Source organism: Ptychodera flava, unplaced genomic scaffold, assembly GCF_041260155.1.
Source record: "Ptychodera flava strain L36383 unplaced genomic scaffold, AS_Pfla_20210202 Scaffold_84__1_contigs__length_488627_pilon, whole genome shotgun sequence".
In the NCBI taxonomy this organism is placed as follows: Eukaryota; Metazoa; Hemichordata; class Enteropneusta; family Ptychoderidae; genus Ptychodera; species Ptychodera flava.
The window spans coordinates 380,087-400,783 of NW_027248406.1; the positions used below are offsets into that span (position 1 = coordinate 380,087).

The following is a 20,697-nucleotide window of genomic DNA, read 5'->3' on the forward strand; positions in this document are numbered from 1 at the left end:
AAGCTGCTAAACTCGCATTTCTAGAGATACCCTTTCAAACAAGGAAACAAAACATGTCGCGTGCTATATCGCGATAAACCAGCTTGCAAACAATAGACAAATTTCGGGAAAAAGACCTTCGACAAGAGTCGGGTTTTCGTCATTGTCAACACAAACGATTACGTACTCGAATGCGAAAGGCAATTACGCAACACTCAGTACCTCCATGATATTATACACAACAAGCCAGAACAAACAGTAAACAAAGTAAACGAACTATTAATCAAAATGTACGAGAACAAGCACATCAATCAGGATACTTGTCAGTATGTTGATCCAATAAACATAAAATCCCTACCCCGCAGTGGTACTTATTGCCTAAAAATTCACAAACCTCCGCAAAAATCTAAAAGACACACCAGTCAAAACAAAATTTACCGAAGTAAAGAAACATAGAACAAACAAACTGAACCACCAAACGGACTCACAACGTGACCAAAAATTAATATACTTGCCTCGCTAATCGAAAAGCAAGACCACTAAAATGCATTAAAATAAATTTTCACAAACACAAACTAAGGAAAGAATCTACACTGCGACTGATGAGAAACCACACTCGGGTTTCGAATTGCAAGCGTCAAATGGCGACTCTATCAACTTTTGTAACAACATAGGTCCGGCTGCGTCTCGCCATAAGCTTTCCCCACACAAACAAAACATTACCGTACACACTAATCCAAACTTCTCGACAAATATCCAAAGCGAAACAAACATTTTTATTAACACACACAATCGGATAAGAATGTAATAACACATTTTCGAAACGAATCAAACAATCTCGACACAAAAACATTTAGGATAGTTAGGTGGGGAGCCTCTTTCACATTTTTTACATCTCGCTACACCGTCTATGATTCTAAAAATAAAGTCATCTGCCACTTTTTTCTGTATACGCGGTTTGGCAAAACTCATCTCTTCAATCGAAAGTCGGGTGATTTCATGGTTCTTTGGGGCACTTAAGTGTACGTCGAGCTTAAGGAATGTGGTTACATTCGCGATGTTTTATTCGAAATTATTTATTTCTTCTAGGGCAAATGCACATAATTCATGCTGTTGGAAATACTGGCAGCTCATAAACAAGACAATAAACTCAATATCTGTGCATCTTTACTTTTATTGTCAAAGTACCACCGACACCCACAAAAAACCAAATGGTTCAGTCCAGGTATTTGCAACTCTGCCATCCGACTGGTCAACAGGAAATCAACTATAGGTGTCTTTTGGCACGCGTATACGCCATCACCTAGGCGACGGTAATCCGCACCACTTATCACCATCGGGAAGGTACTCTTCCCCCTATACCACTGGCGATCCCACCCTCAACTCACTGCGTCATTGGACCAAGCAATGTTATTGTAATTTCCTGCATAAAATTAACAGCGAGGTCAACCGGTCAAATCCTCTTGGGATTTCATGGCATGGTTACATCGCCGTCGCTGCTTATACAAACTCTTCATTTGTGGGTAATCGAGCAGCACTAGACTAAAATTTAACAATCAAAATCAATCTCAAGCCTTACACTTGTTCGACATTATGGCGTGTTGAGCTCTCAAGCTGGAGTTCGAAATTTGCGCGAGTTCAAAAATGTTCGAAGGACGCAGGTCTTGGAGGTTTAGTTACACGTAATTACCTGTACGTCTGACGGCGCGCAGTGGCGTACCCGTATCCGTGCTCGCGTGTGAATAGAGAGGTTTAGTCGTGCGTTCCGGATTATTTTGCTGCATATTTTTCTCAGAAACATGCAAAATTCGTGTAATTTTTAAGAAACATAAATTTCGATAAGTGAGGACCACTCTTATAGTAGCTCGTTGTACCATCGAACTACCTTAAATCAGCCGATTTTCTTTGATACAGTTATTTATGTGGTTTAGAGAATTCTTTTAGAAGGCGTCAGACAAAAAGTGGAATGCGACAACAACATTTCGTTCATCTAAGGAAATTATGGCAAGTACTCCTTGTATACAGTTGCAATCTCTACGAAATATTCTGATATCAAAGATGTTTGCTAATTTACAATGATACCTTTTGAGTTTGCTTGTCTAAATTCGTCGAAATCATTGAGAAAATCTCAAAAATACTACACGTAAGTATGACTACGTGTAGAAGTGTTGTTTCACGTTCGGAACGTCTATGCTACACGTAGGCGACGTCTGGTTATCACGTGACAAAGACGCTACGCGTACTGATCGAACGTTATTCAATGCCGCATCACGCAGCGATATTACTACGCTATATGTAAATTAAGGGGGTATAAATAGGAAACATACCATACGGACTATCTCCCTCATTGCAACACGGCGAAGACAACAGCACCCGACACCATGGCTTCGTCTAAACCGGCACCGGCTACGGCGCCCGCCACGGCTGGTCAAACGTTTGTTGCAGCGTATACCAACAAAGCAAGTCGCCAACCCCGGGATATTCTTCCAGGCCCGAGCACTTCGGGGGAGCAACGGCAGCCAGCTACAGCCATCAATGATGCACAGGGAACACCACCTGCTGAAAATAAAAGCTCGCAGGTACGTCCGGGTCTCACCAATTGAATTTATTTGTTCAGCCAGGCCTTAGGACTCTGTGTAGGGCGTTTAGACCGTGTATAATTCTCGTCATTGATTTGTTTCTTACCAGCTGTGATAGTGCATAATTCTCACATGTCTGTTAGGCCTCGGCCACCACTATAGGCATTCTGGCGTATCGTGCACCTGATATGGTCCCGTTAGTGGTAGTTGGCATGTTGTGTTTGTTTTTAAGAATTATCTGTACTTACTATTACAGTGCAGGTCTCCACCTGTCCAGTACGCCAGCGACGGCACAAATCTGTCAGCTCCGCTTGCTTACATTCTGAATTTGCATGCTTGTTACGCGCACCTGGTGGTACTATGTGCCGTAGCCGTGTCATGGTCACGGCAAGTCCACTATAGCGCTATACGATAGTCTGTTACCAGTATCTGTTTTTGTTGTTTTGTTTTGTTTTAAAATAATAAGGCCAGGCAGTCAATCCGCCGAGGATTACTGCGAGGGTGCCATGATTCACAGAGTGCCGGGTAGTCAATCCGCTGAGGGTCACTGCGAGGGTGCTATGATTTACTGGGTGCCGGGCAGTCAACCCGCTGAAGGGTTACTGCGAGGGTGCCATAATTTACAGCGTGCCGGGCAGTCAATCCACTGAGGATTACTGCGAGGGTGCCATGATTCACAGAGTGCCGGGTAGTCAACCCGCTGAGGGTTACTGCGAGGGTGCTATGATTTACTGGGTGCTGGGCAGTCAATCCGCCAAGGGTTACTGCGAGGGTGCTATGATTTACTGGGTGCCGGGCAGTCAATCCGCTATAAAGGGTTACTGCGAGGGTGCCATGTTTTACAGAGTGCCGGGCAGTCAATCCGCCGAGGGTTACTGCGAGGGTGCTATTATTCACAGATGGCCGGGCAGTTAATCCGCTGAAGGGGATGCTGCGAGGGCGCCAGGAATTACAAGGGTTCGGCTTGGGTGCCGCCCAAAGGTTACTCTGGGCCTAATAAAAAAAAATTAAACGATTTTGTACTAGATTTACAAAATTAAAAAAACAAAAACCTATTACTATCAAAAAAAGAGATCTCGAGACCCCCCCCCCCCCAAAAAAAAAAAAAAAATGCTTCTGTCTTAGATTTACGGCCCGGGCCCTAGCCAGGCAGTCAACCCGTTAAGGTTCACTGTGAGCGTATGCATAATTTGAGATACAATGGTAAGATGTATACCTGTATGTTTTACATTCTGGTGGTGTGTGAGTAACAAAGGGAAGAGTTTATATGTGACTATCTTTGTTTGGACCGTATCCACAGGCGGACGAGATTGCGGCTCTGAAGAAGCAGATAAAAAAACTGCGGGACATGGCCGAGTCGGCATCCGTTGAAGACGCTCTTGCTAAAGTAATGGAGTTAGCTCATACACCGGTTCTTACCACGAGACTACAGCTAATAAGCGCCCTCCGAGCGTTAGTGGACAGAGCAACTGTCGCAGCCCACCCCAAACTTCCCAGGTTTCGCGCAGTCTTGGCGCAATTCGAGGCTAACGACTTCTGAGAAGAGGCGGGACGCCTATTGTTTCTACTCCTAGGCAACAAGGAAGAAGAAGAAATAGCAGCTAAAGTATCGAAATTTATGTGACACACAAACCACACATACAAAAAATTTGCTGACGTCAGATGTGCACCTTATGCACGCAAAAAAAAAGAAAAAAAGAAATAAAGTGTTTTACATGTCACGAGCTTGGGCATATGGCCCGGTCATGTCCAAAAAAGAAAATCGAGTGTGCTTGCTGAATTCGGATTAAATATGTGGTAAATTATTACGCACTTGTACGCACATTCCTTGTTCTTTCAAGTTCAAGATAATAAAATAAGGTCTTTCTCTCTTTTTTTTTTCATTTGCAAATAATACAACTGGTATTGTGTTCTATGGCGTGATTTGACGAGTCGTTGCGTGTTGGAACATTCATATTCCGGGAGACCAATCTGAGGTTGAATTTCCCCTCTTGTCACAAACGTAGAAATGTATCATCAGAAAAGTTAGTCCCTCATACCTCTCCCAAAGTCAGAAATCCATACAGAGACAACGCACAAGTTCCCCTTGCCATTACCAAATCCCGGTCCCACTCGAAGTGGACATCCTCATAGTAGAATGTGTAGTTTCGGACACTGACCTCGTTCACAGCTCTCCCTATAAGTACACCTACCCTTTAGGCAGGGAGGGTCCATAGCACCCTTTTGCATTCTTATGTAGCCTCGGTTTCAGAGGTCCTGTCTAGGGGTACCCTCAAAAGTTTACAGGTTATAAGACTCAATTTGTGAAAGCTTTCTCCCTGTTCTTCACTTTCGCAGTAAGTACCGTTAAGCTGGGAAAAACTCACCAGGGGGACGTCTCCCGTCAGGACTACAACAACGTGGGTGACTTTTGAGGGTGCCCCTCGACAGGGCCCCACTGAATGCTGTCCTAGTATCCAGGATGTAGTAACGGGGAAACAAAAAGCCTCTCCATCGATGCTTGCCTTGCGTAACCCGGACGAGTTTACAGCAGGGGAGATACATAAGCACAGAGACGCCTGGTCATCAATCGCAAGAGTCGCAGATAATTTCGAGCAAATTATGGAGTGGGTAAATGATGGTGTAAGCATATCTTAACACTTCCAACCATACCGAGGCACTGTCAAAGGCACAGCGTACGATAGTCCCACGCCACCAAGTAAAGTCTTTACAAATAACCCAACTTGCCGAGATTTTGTTGACTTTATATCAAAGACTATCACAGATATTGCAAACTGGAGCAATTTCAACCGCCGGGCGGGTCGGTATAGACCCACCACCATTTATTGTAATGTCGATTACAATCGAGCCAAACAAACCTCGAATGTGCATAGATATGCAAAAATCACTCATGACCCACGTGGGCTGGAGGGCGGAAGAGACAGCAAGATATTACATGCAACTATCAAAAGTATGCAGCCAGCAGCTCCGGCGGATAGACTGGCACAGCTTGTAGAAACCCCTAATTCCAATGTAAATGCCTATCGAAAAATGGATGAACTCACTGGATTCACTAGGGCGTTTGAAAGAGATTATATACTCTAAATTATGACACACATATAGCAGGATAGGGGATGGGTGGACTTTGCAGAAAGTCACTCACAGGTTAAACACCCGACTCGTGCATTAGTTATGCAGATATTGGCGAATGGAGAATTTTACTGGTGTCAATAATCAGCATGTCGGTGTATATGATAATGCTTTAATAACGAATAAATAAAATCGTTGTGCTGCATAAATATTCTGGTTTGGGCTTAGAAGATTTGAGTGATTGGGGTATGGGTGGTATGGTGACGTATGTGGTGAGAGTAAGGGAAAGGCGACTGACTACAAGTAGCCGACCAGCACTCCGGCCCGATCCTATAACAATAGGCTATACCCATGAGCGAAGTGATACGGCTTTAAATATTAAGTTATTCAAAGCCGCATCACGCAGCGATATTACTACGCTATATGTAAATTAAGGGGATATAAATAGGAAACATACCATACGGACTATCTCCCTCATTGCAACACGGCGAAGACGACACAACAAGAGAACATGAGAGAGAGAGAGAAACAAGGGGTTGAAGGGCTCTTGTGGAACGGAACAAAAGTTCGGATCCCGCCCACCCCACCCTAGCCGAGTTTTGGATCGCTTCGCCACGGTTTAGCCGACCAGGACTCCGGCCCAATCCTATAACAATAGGCTATACCCATGAGCGAAGTGATACGACTTTAAATATTAAGTAATTACGTGTAACTAAACCTCTATTTTTTACTTGAGCGTAAACGCGTAGAATTTACGTTGGCGTTGGCGTACACGTTCACGTGCAAAAATCCGTTTGGCTACGCGTTTCGTCACCAAGCATCATGGCGGTACAAGATCTGGCCTTTGATAGAATTCGGCGTCAACTTGGCATTGGGCCTTGCGTCAATACAACACAAAGCCATGTCCGAACCGTGAGCGCGGTGTATGCCGTGTTGTACCCACTTTAGCCAACTTTGATTGATTTGGTTTACAGTCTTTTTTGAATTTTTGAGGCAGAGAATTAAATACAGTCTCTCAGGACTCTATGATGACAGTGAAAACGGTAATTTCGGCAAAGATGCATACATCAACGCTGCAGGAGTGTACATACGGAGGCAACATTGTTGCAAGAGAGCTGTCATTATTTACTGCTTGAGGCTCAGAGGAATGACATCGAAAATCCGAAATTGTTGTGTTGACCACTATTTATTGAAAGCTTGGGCTGGAGACCCAAACATTGTCCAAAGTCGCCACAATATCTGTCCGTGTGTGTGTGCACGTCCATCTGTCCGACCGTCCATAGAAAGAATTTGTTCAAGTCACTGCCTAAACCAGAGGTCATGCAATTTCATAATTAGTATCAAGGAAGGTCTAGATTTGGTTAGATTTTTAGTGGGTGTGGTCTGCATAATTAAGAGTTATTTGAATAATTAATTAATTTGTGCTTTAGGCTATATCGACATCTGAATAATTACTCAGCCAAACTTGATTCAACTCTGCAGGCACGCAAACTGTTCTGTGGTCGTACTATTCTAAATATTTGATGTGTGCTACAAGTGAGCTCATTTGCATATTTTGTGAATCTCTATGATTGGACTGTGTATCAATACTAAGTGCACCGATTACGACGAGACTCTCGGTAAATATTGATCATTATTAGGTCGACATATGATGTAAGTTTTATAAGCACAACGTTCTAATTATTGAGTCAATTGCATATTTAATGGATTTTGTAATTAGACTGAATATATCAATACTGAGACCATCGACTTTGAATGGACCTCAAAATAACCTCGATATTTTTAGGTCTGCTAAAAGTTACATGAACACGTAACTGGAAGTGACTAACGTGAGCATGACGGCATGTTTTTGCAATTATTAAAAAATGTTGTCATAAAATAGATGTTACGGTCATTGTTTCAACAATTTTGTTTATGGTTATTGCCATTGCAACAGTCCAGTCTTGAAATACAACTTTTTCTTCATTAAGGTATCTCTCCTCATGCTGAGAATTACCTGGTGTAGCCGCGAGCATAATGACACTTGATTAATTCTTAGTTTCGCAAAACATCTCGCATGTTGTTCGTTTTAGTGTAAAATACTTTGACCTGGCATGTCTGTGTGTGTTCGTTGGTTGGAACCCGTCACAAGTGGTTACTATTATATTATACAATAATCAGACGAATTGGGACAGGACAGTAAGGATGAAAGTACTTCGATCGATCGACAAAGACAAAGAGAAATGTTGATAACTTAGGGATGAAATAATTTTGATTAATTGACGAACATAAACGGTAAGAAATAACATTTTATTCAAATTATCTTCTATGTAAAAGGAGGAAAATACTTTTATGTCTTTCGTCGGGCTTATATGTTGTTTATGTCGTCCCGATATGACCGTTGATTCAATGCCTTGAAATATCAGTCAAATTATAAGGACTATGAGAATTTTGATCGCTCATTTGCAGAAATTCTCATTAAGCAGTTGATCTAATATTTAAGAGGTAATTCACTAGTTATCCAAAGAAGTAGAATTAATAGAGGGGGACGATATTGTTTCGGATTTTTCTATGGATTGATTGATTTATTGACATTGATTGATCGATTTTTTTGCTAATATTTGGTATACCAAAGTGAGGCTATCGCATGCATAAGCTGAAATCGGTGGCACCTGTATGTATGTATGTATGTATGTATGTATGTATGTATGTATGTATGTATGTATGTGTGTGTGTGTGTGTGTGTGTGTGTGTGTGTGTATGTATGTATGTATGTATGTATGTATGTATGTATGTATGTATGTATGTATGTGTATGTGATGTGTGTGTATGTATGTATGTATGTATGTATGTATGTATGTATGTATGTATGTATGTATGTATGTATGTGTGTGTTCTATGTATGTATGTAGTATGTATCTATGTATATATGTATGTATCTATGTATATATCTACGTATGTATGTATGTATGTATGTATGTATGTATGTATGTATGTATGTATGTATGTATGTATGTATGTGTGTGTGTGTGTGTGTATGTGTGTATGTATGTATGTATGTATGTATGTATGTATGTATGTATGTATGTATGTATGTGTGTGTGTGTGTGTGTATGTATGTATGTATGTATGTATGTATGTATGTATGTATGTATGTATGTATGTATGTATGTGTATATGTTGTAGTATGTATGTATGTATGTATGTATGTATGTGTGTATGTATGTATGTATGTATGTATGTATGTATGTATGTATGTATGTATGTATGTATGTATGTATGTATGTATGTATGTATGTATGTATGTATGTATGTATGTATGTATGTAGTATGTATCTATGTATGTATATATGTATGTATCTATGTATATATGTATGTATCTATGTATATATCTACGTATGTATGTATGTATGTATGTATGTATGTATGTATGTATGTATGTATGTATGTATGCATGCATGCATGCATGCATGCATGCATGCATGCATGCATGCATGCATGCATGCATGCATGCATGTATGTATGTATGTATGTATGTATGTATGTATGTATGTATGTATGTATGTATGTATGTATGTATGTATGTGTGTGTGTGTATGTATGTATGTAACGAATGAATGTATGTTATTCAAAAGATACAGGATAACATAAGTATATTCACAAAATGTCTCATCTGTATAGACAGCAAACTTGGCTGGTCAATAAAGCAAAGCCAGGTTATTCACCAAACGTTATATCTGTGAATGTAAATAAGACATTTTGTATTTAAAAATACGTAGAAATTATGTTGACATGGTTTTGGTTTCTTTCCATCGTCCTTTTGTACATTTATGGCATTGTTTTTCTTTGTAAGTCAAATAATGGCTTCTTGACAAATTCCCGGTTAGGTGGTGCATTTAAATTTGGTTTGAAGGGCTTTTAATATATGTAGGTTTGTGTTTGGAAGTTCCCCATTTGTCTATGATACTGCAATGTTTGTTTAATTGGGTGACAGTTTGGGACATATCATTATCATGTAGGTGTGGCGGCATCGTAAACAGTGGCAGCCCTAAAGAATGCCCGTTTTTCACGTTACGTTAGACTTCGAGAGAGATTAAATATTGTACGTCTACATATGGTAGATTGTATCACTTATTATCAGATGTACTACGTTGCATGGTGTTGTATAAGTGTGTATGATCAACGGTTGCAACAATTACAGACCATTTCGTACTTCAATGGACGGTACATTAAAATTTGTTCAAATGCATTTGAATAACACGTGCTGAGGCCTATAGAAGCTATACAATATCGTGCATATACTCACTTTGGCTTGTCACATGTAACCACATGTGAGCAAAGTGTCATTAACGCTTTGCTTTACTTTTCACATCGTTATCTGTGTAAAGTCTCCTGAATCAATTATTTGCTCGTTATGCGATTGCCAAAATGTATTAGTGTAATAAATAAACATATTTGATACGAAATAAACCGGTAAATAGCACCATATACATATTTGAATTATTTATTATTAATATTTAGGGGTTCCGTTCTATTGTGACTTCAATAACTTGTTTCAATGAAATCCTGAGTGCTACATCTTTGGTCAAAAGCAGAGTCAAACAACTCGAAAATTAATGATAACAATATGGTAATAGTAATTGCTATTGTTAGTGAAATACCATCAAAAGTTACGTACAATAATAGAAAAAACAAACAAATACAACGATATATATGGACATTTTCTGTGTTTAATTTCTATCCAGGGTGAGTGAAGAAGTGAAGATCAAACACGATGAGATTGATTCCAAACATAGAAGCCCTAGCATCATTCTCCGTTGCCTTTGTAATGCTGTGCTCCATTTACATCAGCAGCGCCCTCTCAGGTCAAACCCATTCAAATGACCCTAATGCATGTAGAGGACCCCAATATTCTGACGTAAATCCGTAAGTACTAGTACTAAATTTTGTTCAGAAGAGTTTATTGTTAGAAAGTAGGTATCTTTAATTCATTGCCTTGGAGGTATCTTTACTTAATTGTCGTTTCAAGTGCGCATCTCATTTTTTACATTATCAAGTTCAAGGGCTATCACGATTTTGAAATTCTTCAGGGGTAATTTTACACTTCAAGTTCATTGCTATCTTTACGTTTAATACACAAGGTTTGTGCGCTTCCACTTATTTCGAGGTTTATTCGGTCGGTACGGATATCACACAAATCGAGCAAAAGTAATTAAGGGATAACAACATATATCTTTCCAAATTTTCTTCTGTCAGTGTGACAATTGCGCGGGGCGGGGGGATTTCCAGAGGGATTCATTTTAGCCGCTGCAAGAAGATTAAATGTGCACAATGTATGATCACATTGTGAAGTAAAGGGCAGCAAAATCGAAAAATATCTCATGTCCAATATTGCAGTTGGCGCAGTATAGGGCGAGCAATTCTTCAACGTGTTATTCGTCCTTTTTAAAATTGTAAAAGTCGATCGACGTGACGTTGTGTTAGATGCCATTCAGAATGGAAATCATCTTACTTACTTTGCATTGTTTTTTATCTACTATGAATTCAGAAGAACATGCATCTGAGTGTACTGAAGTAATTTCTCATGCATGAAAGTTAATTGGCTCGTTCTTTAATACAGGGTTTACCTCTGTTGCGATGGTTACACAAAAGATGCTGAAGCTAACTTGACTGCATATTGCCGAGGTAAATACCCAGTCTATGTTGTAAATTATGCACGCTGAAAAACCTTACCCTTTCCGCATATTGAGTACGTTGTCAGGATGAAACGCACTATTTTATTTCTTCATAGTTTTCAATCCTTGATGTTAAAATTCTCAATCGCCAATTGAAAGAAAAAAAATGAACATGTGTCACATAGATTATTGATGAGTTACGAATTATAGTGAATTTCAAAATAGCTTGGAATTACAACATGCTTGGGTGATAAAAAAAAAAGTTTCAGGCGATAGAAATGACGCAACCTGCATTCATTAGATACGTTCGACTTCGACAAAGTTTGCAATAATTTATTCCAATACGACGTTCACTCTGCCACAGTCAACATCATCAGTGTTGCCGTGCTTCAACTGAAAAACTCACCCGTACACTGACTGTTTGAACATTCTTGTACTGCCTTTATCACATTTCTGCAAAGAACGCTAATGAAAGGTTGTTTCTCGGTACAGTGTGTACGGGTCAGTGCAACGATTGGTGTTTCCTACACTCAACGTGTTCTTTGCCGGGGATCTGTGAGTGAGAACAGGGGACGTCGTATTTGGTTAAATTGTTGCAAAATCTATCGAAGGAGAACGTTTGCAATGGATGCAGTTTAAGTTAGTTTCTATCGCCAGAAACGTTTATCTAATCACCATAGCAAGTTGTAATTCCAAGCTATTTTGAAATTCACTGTAAAAGTCTGTTAATATGAACATAATAAAGAAACGCCATTTGATTGTTTTGAATGTAGATCTGACAACTTTTTGAAACTGAAAAATAGTATGGTATTGAGTCAAGTTTGTCTCTAAAACTTGAAGACTGCAACGTAAGCCGGGAATCGAACTGTATTCATGTTAGCTTCTTACAGTAGGCCATGATTCTTGTACATTTCATATGCCACCATTTTGTATGGTCGGAATAACGCCGATCTCTATGCATTTAGTTACGGTTTTCTATATTATTTCACAGACAAATATAGACAGACTGGAAACGCGGCATGCCTTTTGTTCCATGGTCGTCTCGGTAGGCTATTGGCTTTTCATATTAAAATGAGCTTCAAAGGTGTTAAACATTTTGGAGGCTTTGTTTGTGGTTGATAATTGCACGAGATTATGCGAAAAATACGACGAGATGGCATCGTGCTGCCAGTCGCGTGGCAACCATTGTTACTTTGTGAGCTATCAGGTCAGAAACACTGCTTCACGCCAATCAAAACATAATACGCCAGCAGTTTCATAAACATGTCCTCACTTGACGCACGTGTAAAAGACGGTATGACTGACCGTAAACCATTGAGTAAAACCAGACACTATCGATAAAAGACTTTCAAATTTGGTTCAAACACACTCATTATATATTCATAAAAATATGAGAGGAATTTATAAAACGGCAAAAGTCACTTTCCTGAAGCTCAAAACACTTCCGTTTTCGCCAGCACGTCTATTCCGCTCAGCACCACACGACATCAACAACACAAACTTTGCCGAACATACTTTCGCTTAACAATTGGCGAAAGTCCGAAAATTACCGAAGGATGCATGGTCGGCACTCTTCGGAAAAGAGAGGCGAGAGCAACCTGAGGCGAGGCGAACATGGATGGGTTAGGTAACCGCTTCACGCCTTAAACAATACCCGTTGCGGGTCTGTTTATGTTTGTCTGTGATTATTTCGAACACTAATAGCTGCCTTCAATCGTCCATGCAATCGTGATCCTGCCATTTCATTTACGCCAGTCTAAACTTTTTTTTTAGAATGTCCTGACGGAACCTACGGCGAAAATTGTAGGGGCAAGTGTACATGTGACAACGGCAGTACCTGTAATAAAGTCGATGGCGTTTGTCTTTGTCCACATGGCTATTATGGGGGGCAATGTGAATTCTCTTGTAACTGCATAAATGACAGTACCTGCAATATGCTAGACGGTTCCTGTATTTGTCCAAGTGGTCGTCATGGGTCTGTATGTCAAAACATTTGCAATTGTCCGATGGACACTACTTGTGATGGTAAAACTGGCAAATGCAAATGCCTAGAAGGTTTCTATGGCAGTCCTCCGAGTACAACATGTAAACGCTGCAATTGTACAGAAAACGCCAAGTGTGACCCATCGGAAGGATGTGTCTGTAAATCCGGGTACTACGGTCCGCGGTGTGACAAAGAGTGTCAGTGTTATAATGGTGCATCATGCTCGACCGTGGACCCTGACGAGTGCGAATGTGTTCGTGGATGGGCTGGACGTTCATGCGAACAATGCGACAGTAATACTTTTAAAGTAAATGATCGCCCATATTGTGAAGATAAATGTTTCAAGTGCTTTAACGGGCATGAATGCAAACCATCAGAAGGGAACTGTTTTTGCTTACCAGGTTGGCATGGTAACTGGTGCGACAGAACGTGTGACGAAGGGTATTACGGCGAGAACTGCACGAGCAAAGTGTCCCTGTTTGAACGCAGGTAGCTGTGATCATGTGACCGGTGCCTGTCAGTGTACACCTGGGTTTCTTGGCAAACATTGTGAGCAGCCATGTCCTGACAATTGCATAGACTGTATAGATGAACGCTGTGTTTCTTGTAAACCTGGCTGGATCGGAATACAGTGCGAAACACTGTGCCAAGTTGGTTTCCATGGTGATAGCTGTAGGAAAAGATGTGAATGCTACTGTTCTGATTCATGCAATCACGTAAATGGAAGTTGCCCAAGTGTTGATAGGTAAACGAGAAATCTGAACTTTAAAAGTAAATAGGCGCAAAGGATGCCGGGAATCCCGGCTCAACAAGCTGCCGTATAGCCAGCGAGGTCATCAACACATTTCCGATCTTGCTGTAAGCGAGATTATGAGTTTAGACATATCACGGTATAAAAATAATTTCAAAGTCAACACTGGGCTGGGTGATTTGTTTTGAATTCTTCTTCATGTTTCATCCATCTGACATTAAAAATCGGTTTGATTTCCCTAACATACATTCTCAGTGATTGTAACTTTAAGATATGTCTAACATCTACAATCTGATATCAACTTTCGTTTGTCAACCTGTATAAGCCTTAGCTTTTCTTGTCTACAAACCAACCAGCTCCATCACAACTAACATGTTAAATTTTGTGCTAACACTCGAGCAGTCTCAAAAACGCTATTAACGTTGTTTAATGGTGGAAGTAAATTTAAATTTCAGATGTGATAATAATAGTTGCCGATGTAAAAACGGGGCCAAATGTATTGAACGTCTGAAGAAATGTGACTGTAGCCGTGGTTGGACCGGACAAGACTGCAGCGTGTCAGCAGCGACATCTCGTAATTACGGTAAAATGAATAATTCATGCAGTTCATCAACAGTTACTATGCAATCAGCGCTAATTTTATAGTAACACATTGGCAAAGAGATACCCATTCTTGGTACTCTAGGTTACTAAAATGGCTTTGTAGTCATCTTGTACAATCATGAAGGCAGCCTTAATTTTAAAGCAAATTAGACAAAAACTTAGTAATTACCATGCAATTTATTTACAGATGACAAGAAGTATACACTCAGCGCAGACTATCCGACTAATAACAGCACACATAAGCTTCCATCAAGTATGAACGGTTATTATTCTGAGAGTAAACTTGGCCTTGCGATACTTGCCTTACTGACAGTAACCATTGTACCAGCATTACTGATGGTCATGCAGTGCTGGCGAAGCCAGCAAAAGTAAGTTTTACAGTATCTTGAGAAATTATATCTCACAGTAGCCTGATGTATTGGTAAATCTTTGAAAATTAGTTGTCTGAGTCGGTTAGATTCTTCAGTGTCGAAGAAAACGCAGGGGAACATTTAAGACACTGATTTTATGCGGGCGTGAACATACTGAAGTATGACAATACTTTACGATCTACAACATTATTAAATAGACATAATAGTGTTCTTTATTTTGCAATAGGGAACCAATGTTTGTGATATTTGCAGCAGTTTAAGCTATTTTCAGAGAGATTTGGAAATATTGATACTTTCAACCCCTAATGATTACCATAGAATCGAGCAGTACGATAATATACATCATATTCTCTTCGTTTGACCTAAAATACCACTATACACCAATTTTTGCTAAATTCTTGCCCATTTGTATTCGGATATGATATAGTAATTAGTAATATTATAGTAATTAGGCATAAACACTTTTTAAAGTATTTCATTGTTGAAATTCAAAAGCGCGAAGGGAAGAAAGTTAGCTCTGTTGGGTTTGATGAGGATAATGTTTTGCACTTATTATTAGCATTGTATTATCTTAAGTTATCCTACCCACCGGGAAACTTAAAAGGCGCCCTAAAAATTAAATATTTTCACTTTCCTGTAGAAAAGGGCGCAGAGGTGTTACAATCCAAGGAACCATTCCAGATGAAAATAGAATCACATTCAATCCCAGTGTTACAGTATTGGAAACAGAACCAAGTGTAAGATTCAATGCAGGATCTGAACGAGAAACCTCTTTCCCAATATACGCCACCGTTAACAAAAGTACAAAACATCCTCGCAAAGAGAGTGATGCCAAAGAAGACGAACTTTATTCTCTCCTGGGAGAGCCATTGCGAGATTCCCGAACACAGAATGATCAGCAAAGTAATCTGGGAATACCAAGTGCATGCACTGACTCTGCCAATAATTATGACCACATCGACAGAAGCGGTAAACGGTATAAGCAACGAAATCTTCCTGATCAGGCTTACTATGAAGAGTTGAAACCCTTGTCGCCAAGCGTTAACGACAAGAGACTCGCGTTTACTTATATGGCTAAATAGGTACCGCAGTCAATATGGAGCATTTATCCAAATTTAAAGGGACATTAGCTGTAACTTTTGACTGATTCTTCACCACCCTGTTTCAATGTATCAACTACAGAATTTTACTATCATCCGATCATCATGACCAATGTCGGTGTCTTTCTTGCCAACACAGCCTGTATATGTGAAATAACCATTGTTATTGTTGATAAATGTATTCTAGTCCGGACCTGAATACAAATTTAAACAATAACAATGCAGATTATACTCATATAGGGTATATTTATGGGCTAAATAATAGAAATTTCTCCATGGTTCAGGGATTCAAACCAGAAACTGCAGACGAGACACAGAACAAACAAAATAAAAAAAAAGACCAAAGTTACAGCTAATGGATCTTTAAAGTGATAGATAGATAGATAGATAGATAGATAGATAGATAGATAGATAGATAGATAGATAGATAGATAGAGAGAGAGAGAGAGAGATAGATAGATAGATAGATAGATAGATAGATAGATAGATAGATAGATAGATAGAGATATAATAGATTGATAGATAGATTGATAGATAATAGATAGATAAATAGATACACAGATAGATAAATAGATAAAAAAATTGGTAGATAGATATATAGATGGATAGATAGGTAGATGGACTGACTGATTACTTGACTGATTGGTTTGATAGAAAGATGTTTCTTTATAGCTTGCACAAGATGTTAAGTGAAATAGACATGAAAGTCTTTAAATACATCGGCCAGCACAATGTAAGTGAAGTACGCATACTTGAAGAGAGTATAGGGTAAACAAAGCCAATGATCAATAATTGTATACGTGAAAGCTGGCAATGATTTGTTATAAATTTTTATACTTACAAGGAGATTACAGTTCGATCTTTAGTACAGTTATGATAGCATAAAGGCTGTGCGTGCCATCGAAACGAACATGAATTGATAGCGGTAATCTAACATCATACTGCATTTGTAAATTTGTTTTGTTGTGTTTGATAAATCCCTAACACTAATCTTATACATGAAGATTGGCCCTTAAATTACTGTCATGTTCCTTCATTTCGTACTTTGATTTCATGGTCGTTGCGGTGAGTTAATATCTTGACGTATTGAATCAAAGATCGATTGCTTTTACAAATTAAACTGTGGACTGGATATTGCACGGCTAGATATTTATGATGCATTACACTTTATATATATATATATATATATATATATATATATATATATATATATATATATATATATATATATATATATATATATATATATATATATGATTATAGAACACAATACCAAAGCAACTGTATAAGTTTCAACCAAAGTGCGCGAACATTCAAACAAGTGACCTGATAGACGGCTCGAAGTTTTGACTTCTTCCAGTGCAACTGTATATTTTGAATTTTGATATTGTCCTATTTCTTCGTTTTCTCCGATTGTTTTTGTTTTCCATTTTAAAATGTAGTATTGTAACGTTTTATTAGTTTTACATTTGGTTTTATTGGTTTTACATTTCGAAATGTGTAAGCGTATTCACAAATTCAATTGAGCCTTCTTAGATAAAGACAGAAGCTCTTTCGCTGTACTGTCTATGGCTGAAGCTAAAATTCTAAGAGACATAGATGAAATAAATAGATTTCCGATCGATCAACGTCTTGGGTCAATGATTTGCTGAGGGAAACTCAATTTACTTTTCTTTGGATTGCGGTGGTAATAAAATGTATCATGGGCCGGGCTAACAAGTTGCTGGATTCAGACGAAACGTTTGAAATAGACGACAACTCAACTATCCCGAAAAAATACAGACATATATGTCTTGCGATTGATGCAATGTCTTAAAATATGTAAGTATGCGAATATTTATATCATAATATTCACTTTTCAGAGAACAGTAATTATTCTGTTAATTTTATTTGAAAGGTGAAAAAATGAATCATACAATATAGTAAGCTTATTACTTGAGAGTCTATGTAGTGATTCAGTTTTGTGAGAAAAATATGACATTTGTTGAGTTGTTTCTCCATTTATGATACAGTGTAGCCTGGCTCGGGAGAACAGTGACCCACACTCGGGGCATTGGTGGCGCACACACCTAGTCGGGTGAAGTGAAAAGTATGGCGTAGCGAACTATCATATCACTTTTTTTAACTTTGAAGTCATAAGGGTCATGAAGGCTGGTCCTAAGTGAAAAGGGCTGGTAAAGTTTGATGGAACCTGACCCATTAGCTCAGCATAATTAGTTCCTCAAAGGGCTCTCTTCGAGCGACACCCCCTCTGAGGAACACAAACAAACCTTCGTATATTAAAGAAGAATTTTAAGGGTACGATAATGCTTTGCTTGATTATCAAAGAATAATGACAAAAATACGAATCATTGTATGGTTAAAAATGTGGACCTACATTTCTATGCGACAGCGTCTCATTGTGATATCAGACGGAAATATGTCACCTGCCGCTATGGTGCTAGCCTTTTAGCGCCATCTTACCACTGCTCCGAGTGTGTCGGTGAGTGTACACCACTGTGACTAAAGATGTGACACCGAATAGTGAAGTTCATAGTGTATAATGATGTGAAAACTCACCCTTAATAGCGGTTTGGAATGGAAGCTTCGACTGTGATTTTGACTTGGCGGAATGTACTACTATTTATAATTTTTTGAAAGATAATGGCAAGACTTCCTTTAAAGTCCCCCGTTACCTGAAATCTGGGGGAGTACGGGGCATGGGGGAAATTGATCGCAAATCGTATCCCAGGACAGGGAATGTGATCGCCACGATACGCTCTGCTAGGGATTTGGGAATGAAGCAGACGAGCATCTAGTGTGCCAAACCTGTTATCTGGACAATGAAACACGGGTCATGTGTACTGGCTGCGATGATTAATCATTATGCCCCATGTGTTGATGGTGTCAACACAGAGGAAGACCGGGCTTTGTGCACCGTTTCTAGAACTTTGACCGATATCAAATCCTAAATCATCTATGTGTTGCTTCTATTTCTCCAGCCTTGGATGTTAGGCATATTTGTAGCCTGTTGGTAGGAAATTTAACTCGGCTTGAAAAACTGTCAAATTCCCCGGTTAGCCCAGCATTCCCCTGTTGAGACTAGTCCGTGATCCCTGATATCCTACGTCCAGCGAGCCTACTCGAGAATTCTGATATGAATTCTCCGCGTGTGTCAATTGACTATACTAGGTCATTAGAGTCATATAGAGGGTTGCGTGTGGTATGAAAATGTCAATGAAACAGCGCATTAAGAATATAGACTCTATAAAAACCGTAGTCGGATAAAGAATGGCTTTACAGGTGGAAAATTCAAGTAAAAAGGCGAATATCTTAATATTTTTGTCATATTTCAAACAGTAAAGATATTTTGTAAAAGTTTATAGAGTGTCCTAATCAAATAATGTTAAAATGAAAGAGTATAAGATGCAGCAACGAAATATTTTATTAGACTGTGTCAATGATCCTAACTTTAAGAATGTTATGAAACAAACAGATTAAAACATTGTGTTCTCTCAAAGTATCAAAATTCAGTCAGTTGCATTGTATGATTATTTCATAGAGTTGCTCAATGTCCCGTGCAATCTAACAGATGCTGAAAAATCTTACAGTTATTTTAACTCGTAACCCCCTTGTGCATGGGCCGGAGGCTTTGGAATGCATTAAATGTGCACAGTGTGTGCACCACCAACCAACAAAGCAACCGATAAACATTTATAATTTACAGAATATCGATTCTGCAAAACTTTTATCGGCCTCGACCTGCAGTAAGTGTCCAAATTTGATGTATTCCTAACGTAAAGTAGCTTACTTTTGTTATTGTTTTCTGTTCATGAGGGAATTCGCCCTCAATCGTTGGCTATGAGGGCGCTACAGTTGACCAGCCTTTCAGTCCTGCACATTCCGTATCCTGAGTCCAGACGTATGTAGACTGTGACAATAGAAGTCTGCCTGTCGCTTCTACTTGCGATGGTTCGGTCATGTATAAATGTGTATTATTCGGCCGCTAATGTAAAAAAATTCTTAAAATGTATGAAGTAGGGTGTGATTTGATTGGATATTTAGACAACAACTTATGGGCTTGTAACGTTCTGTACCTGATGACGCCCTTACATTATAAACGCAAGAACACTATATGACCAAAATTACTAGTTTTAGACACTGAATAAAATAGATGGCAGTCTAAGACGCTTCGCAGACGAAACATGTCCTACTTTTTCAGCAGTGCGCATACAATATGGAGAGCGTAATATGGAGACCTTAAGTTACAGGTTGGTGCCAGTTCTGTTCTCTTTCGAGCTTGCAGTGAAAGTGGGGGACTTACGAGTTGTACCAAGTCGACTGGTGTATCTTGGGGGGGGGGGGAGAGAAAATATATAAAAAAGTACAGAAAATATGCTCAAGTAGAAGTTGTTAGACAGTTCAGTTTGAGGCCGCTTTGCTTTTTAAAAATATGCAAATTGGAATCGAACGGTAAATATTACGAAATTTTGGATGGGATGCACACACGACAGGAAGAATAAATAAAAAGATTATGTCTTGGAACGCGTAAAAAACCCATACATTTGCATGTCTCTATTCTGACCACTGTCTCACACATCAAATGGGACATCTCCGAATGATAAACG

The 20,697-nt window shown here is 39.2% G+C and overlaps 2 protein-coding genes across 2 annotated transcripts; both read left to right on the forward strand.

Annotated features, from left to right (window-relative positions):
- Window positions 1-10,364: 10,364 nt before the first annotated feature.
- LOC139129005 (multiple epidermal growth factor-like domains protein 10) lies at window positions 10,365-14,599 on the forward strand. Its single transcript, XM_070694681.1, has 4 exons — window positions 10,365-10,532; window positions 11,227-11,291; window positions 13,055-14,010; window positions 14,472-14,599. Exons 1-3 carry the CDS (start codon window positions 10,381-10,383, stop codon window positions 13,756-13,758), a joined length of 921 nt encoding a protein of 306 aa, XP_070550782.1. The 5' UTR covers window positions 10,365-10,380; the 3' UTR covers window positions 13,759-14,010; window positions 14,472-14,599.
- Window positions 14,600-14,759: 160 nt separating this feature from the next.
- On the forward strand, window positions 14,760-17,228 carry LOC139129008 (uncharacterized). The gene is made up of 2 exons (XM_070694684.1): window positions 14,760-14,987; window positions 15,631-17,228. Exons 1-2 carry the CDS (start codon window positions 14,875-14,877, stop codon window positions 16,070-16,072), a joined length of 555 nt encoding a protein of 184 aa, XP_070550785.1. The 5' UTR covers window positions 14,760-14,874; the 3' UTR covers window positions 16,073-17,228.
- The last annotated feature ends 3,469 nt before the right edge of the window (window positions 17,229-20,697 follow it).

What these genes read in the sequence shown, in the direction of transcription:
- LOC139129005 (XM_070694681.1), top strand. Translation starts at nt 10,381, where the DNA reads ATGAGATTGATTCCAAACATAGAAGCCCTAGCATCATTCTCCGTTGCC. An exon ending in CAATATTCTGACGTAAATCC is followed by an intron (nt 10,533 to 11,226) that starts GTAAGTACTAGT and finishes TCTTTAATACAG; the next exon opens with GGTTTACCTCTGTTGCGATG. An exon ending in CTTGACTGCATATTGCCGAG is followed by an intron (nt 11,292 to 13,054) that starts GTAAATACCCAG and finishes CTTTTTTTTTAG; the next exon opens with AATGTCCTGACGGAACCTAC.
- LOC139129008 (XM_070694684.1), top strand. Translation starts at nt 14,875, where the DNA reads ATGAACGGTTATTATTCTGAGAGTAAACTTGGCCTTGCGATACTTGCC. An exon ending in TGCTGGCGAAGCCAGCAAAA is followed by an intron (nt 14,988 to 15,630) that starts GTAAGTTTTACA and finishes ACTTTCCTGTAG; the next exon opens with AAAAGGGCGCAGAGGTGTTA.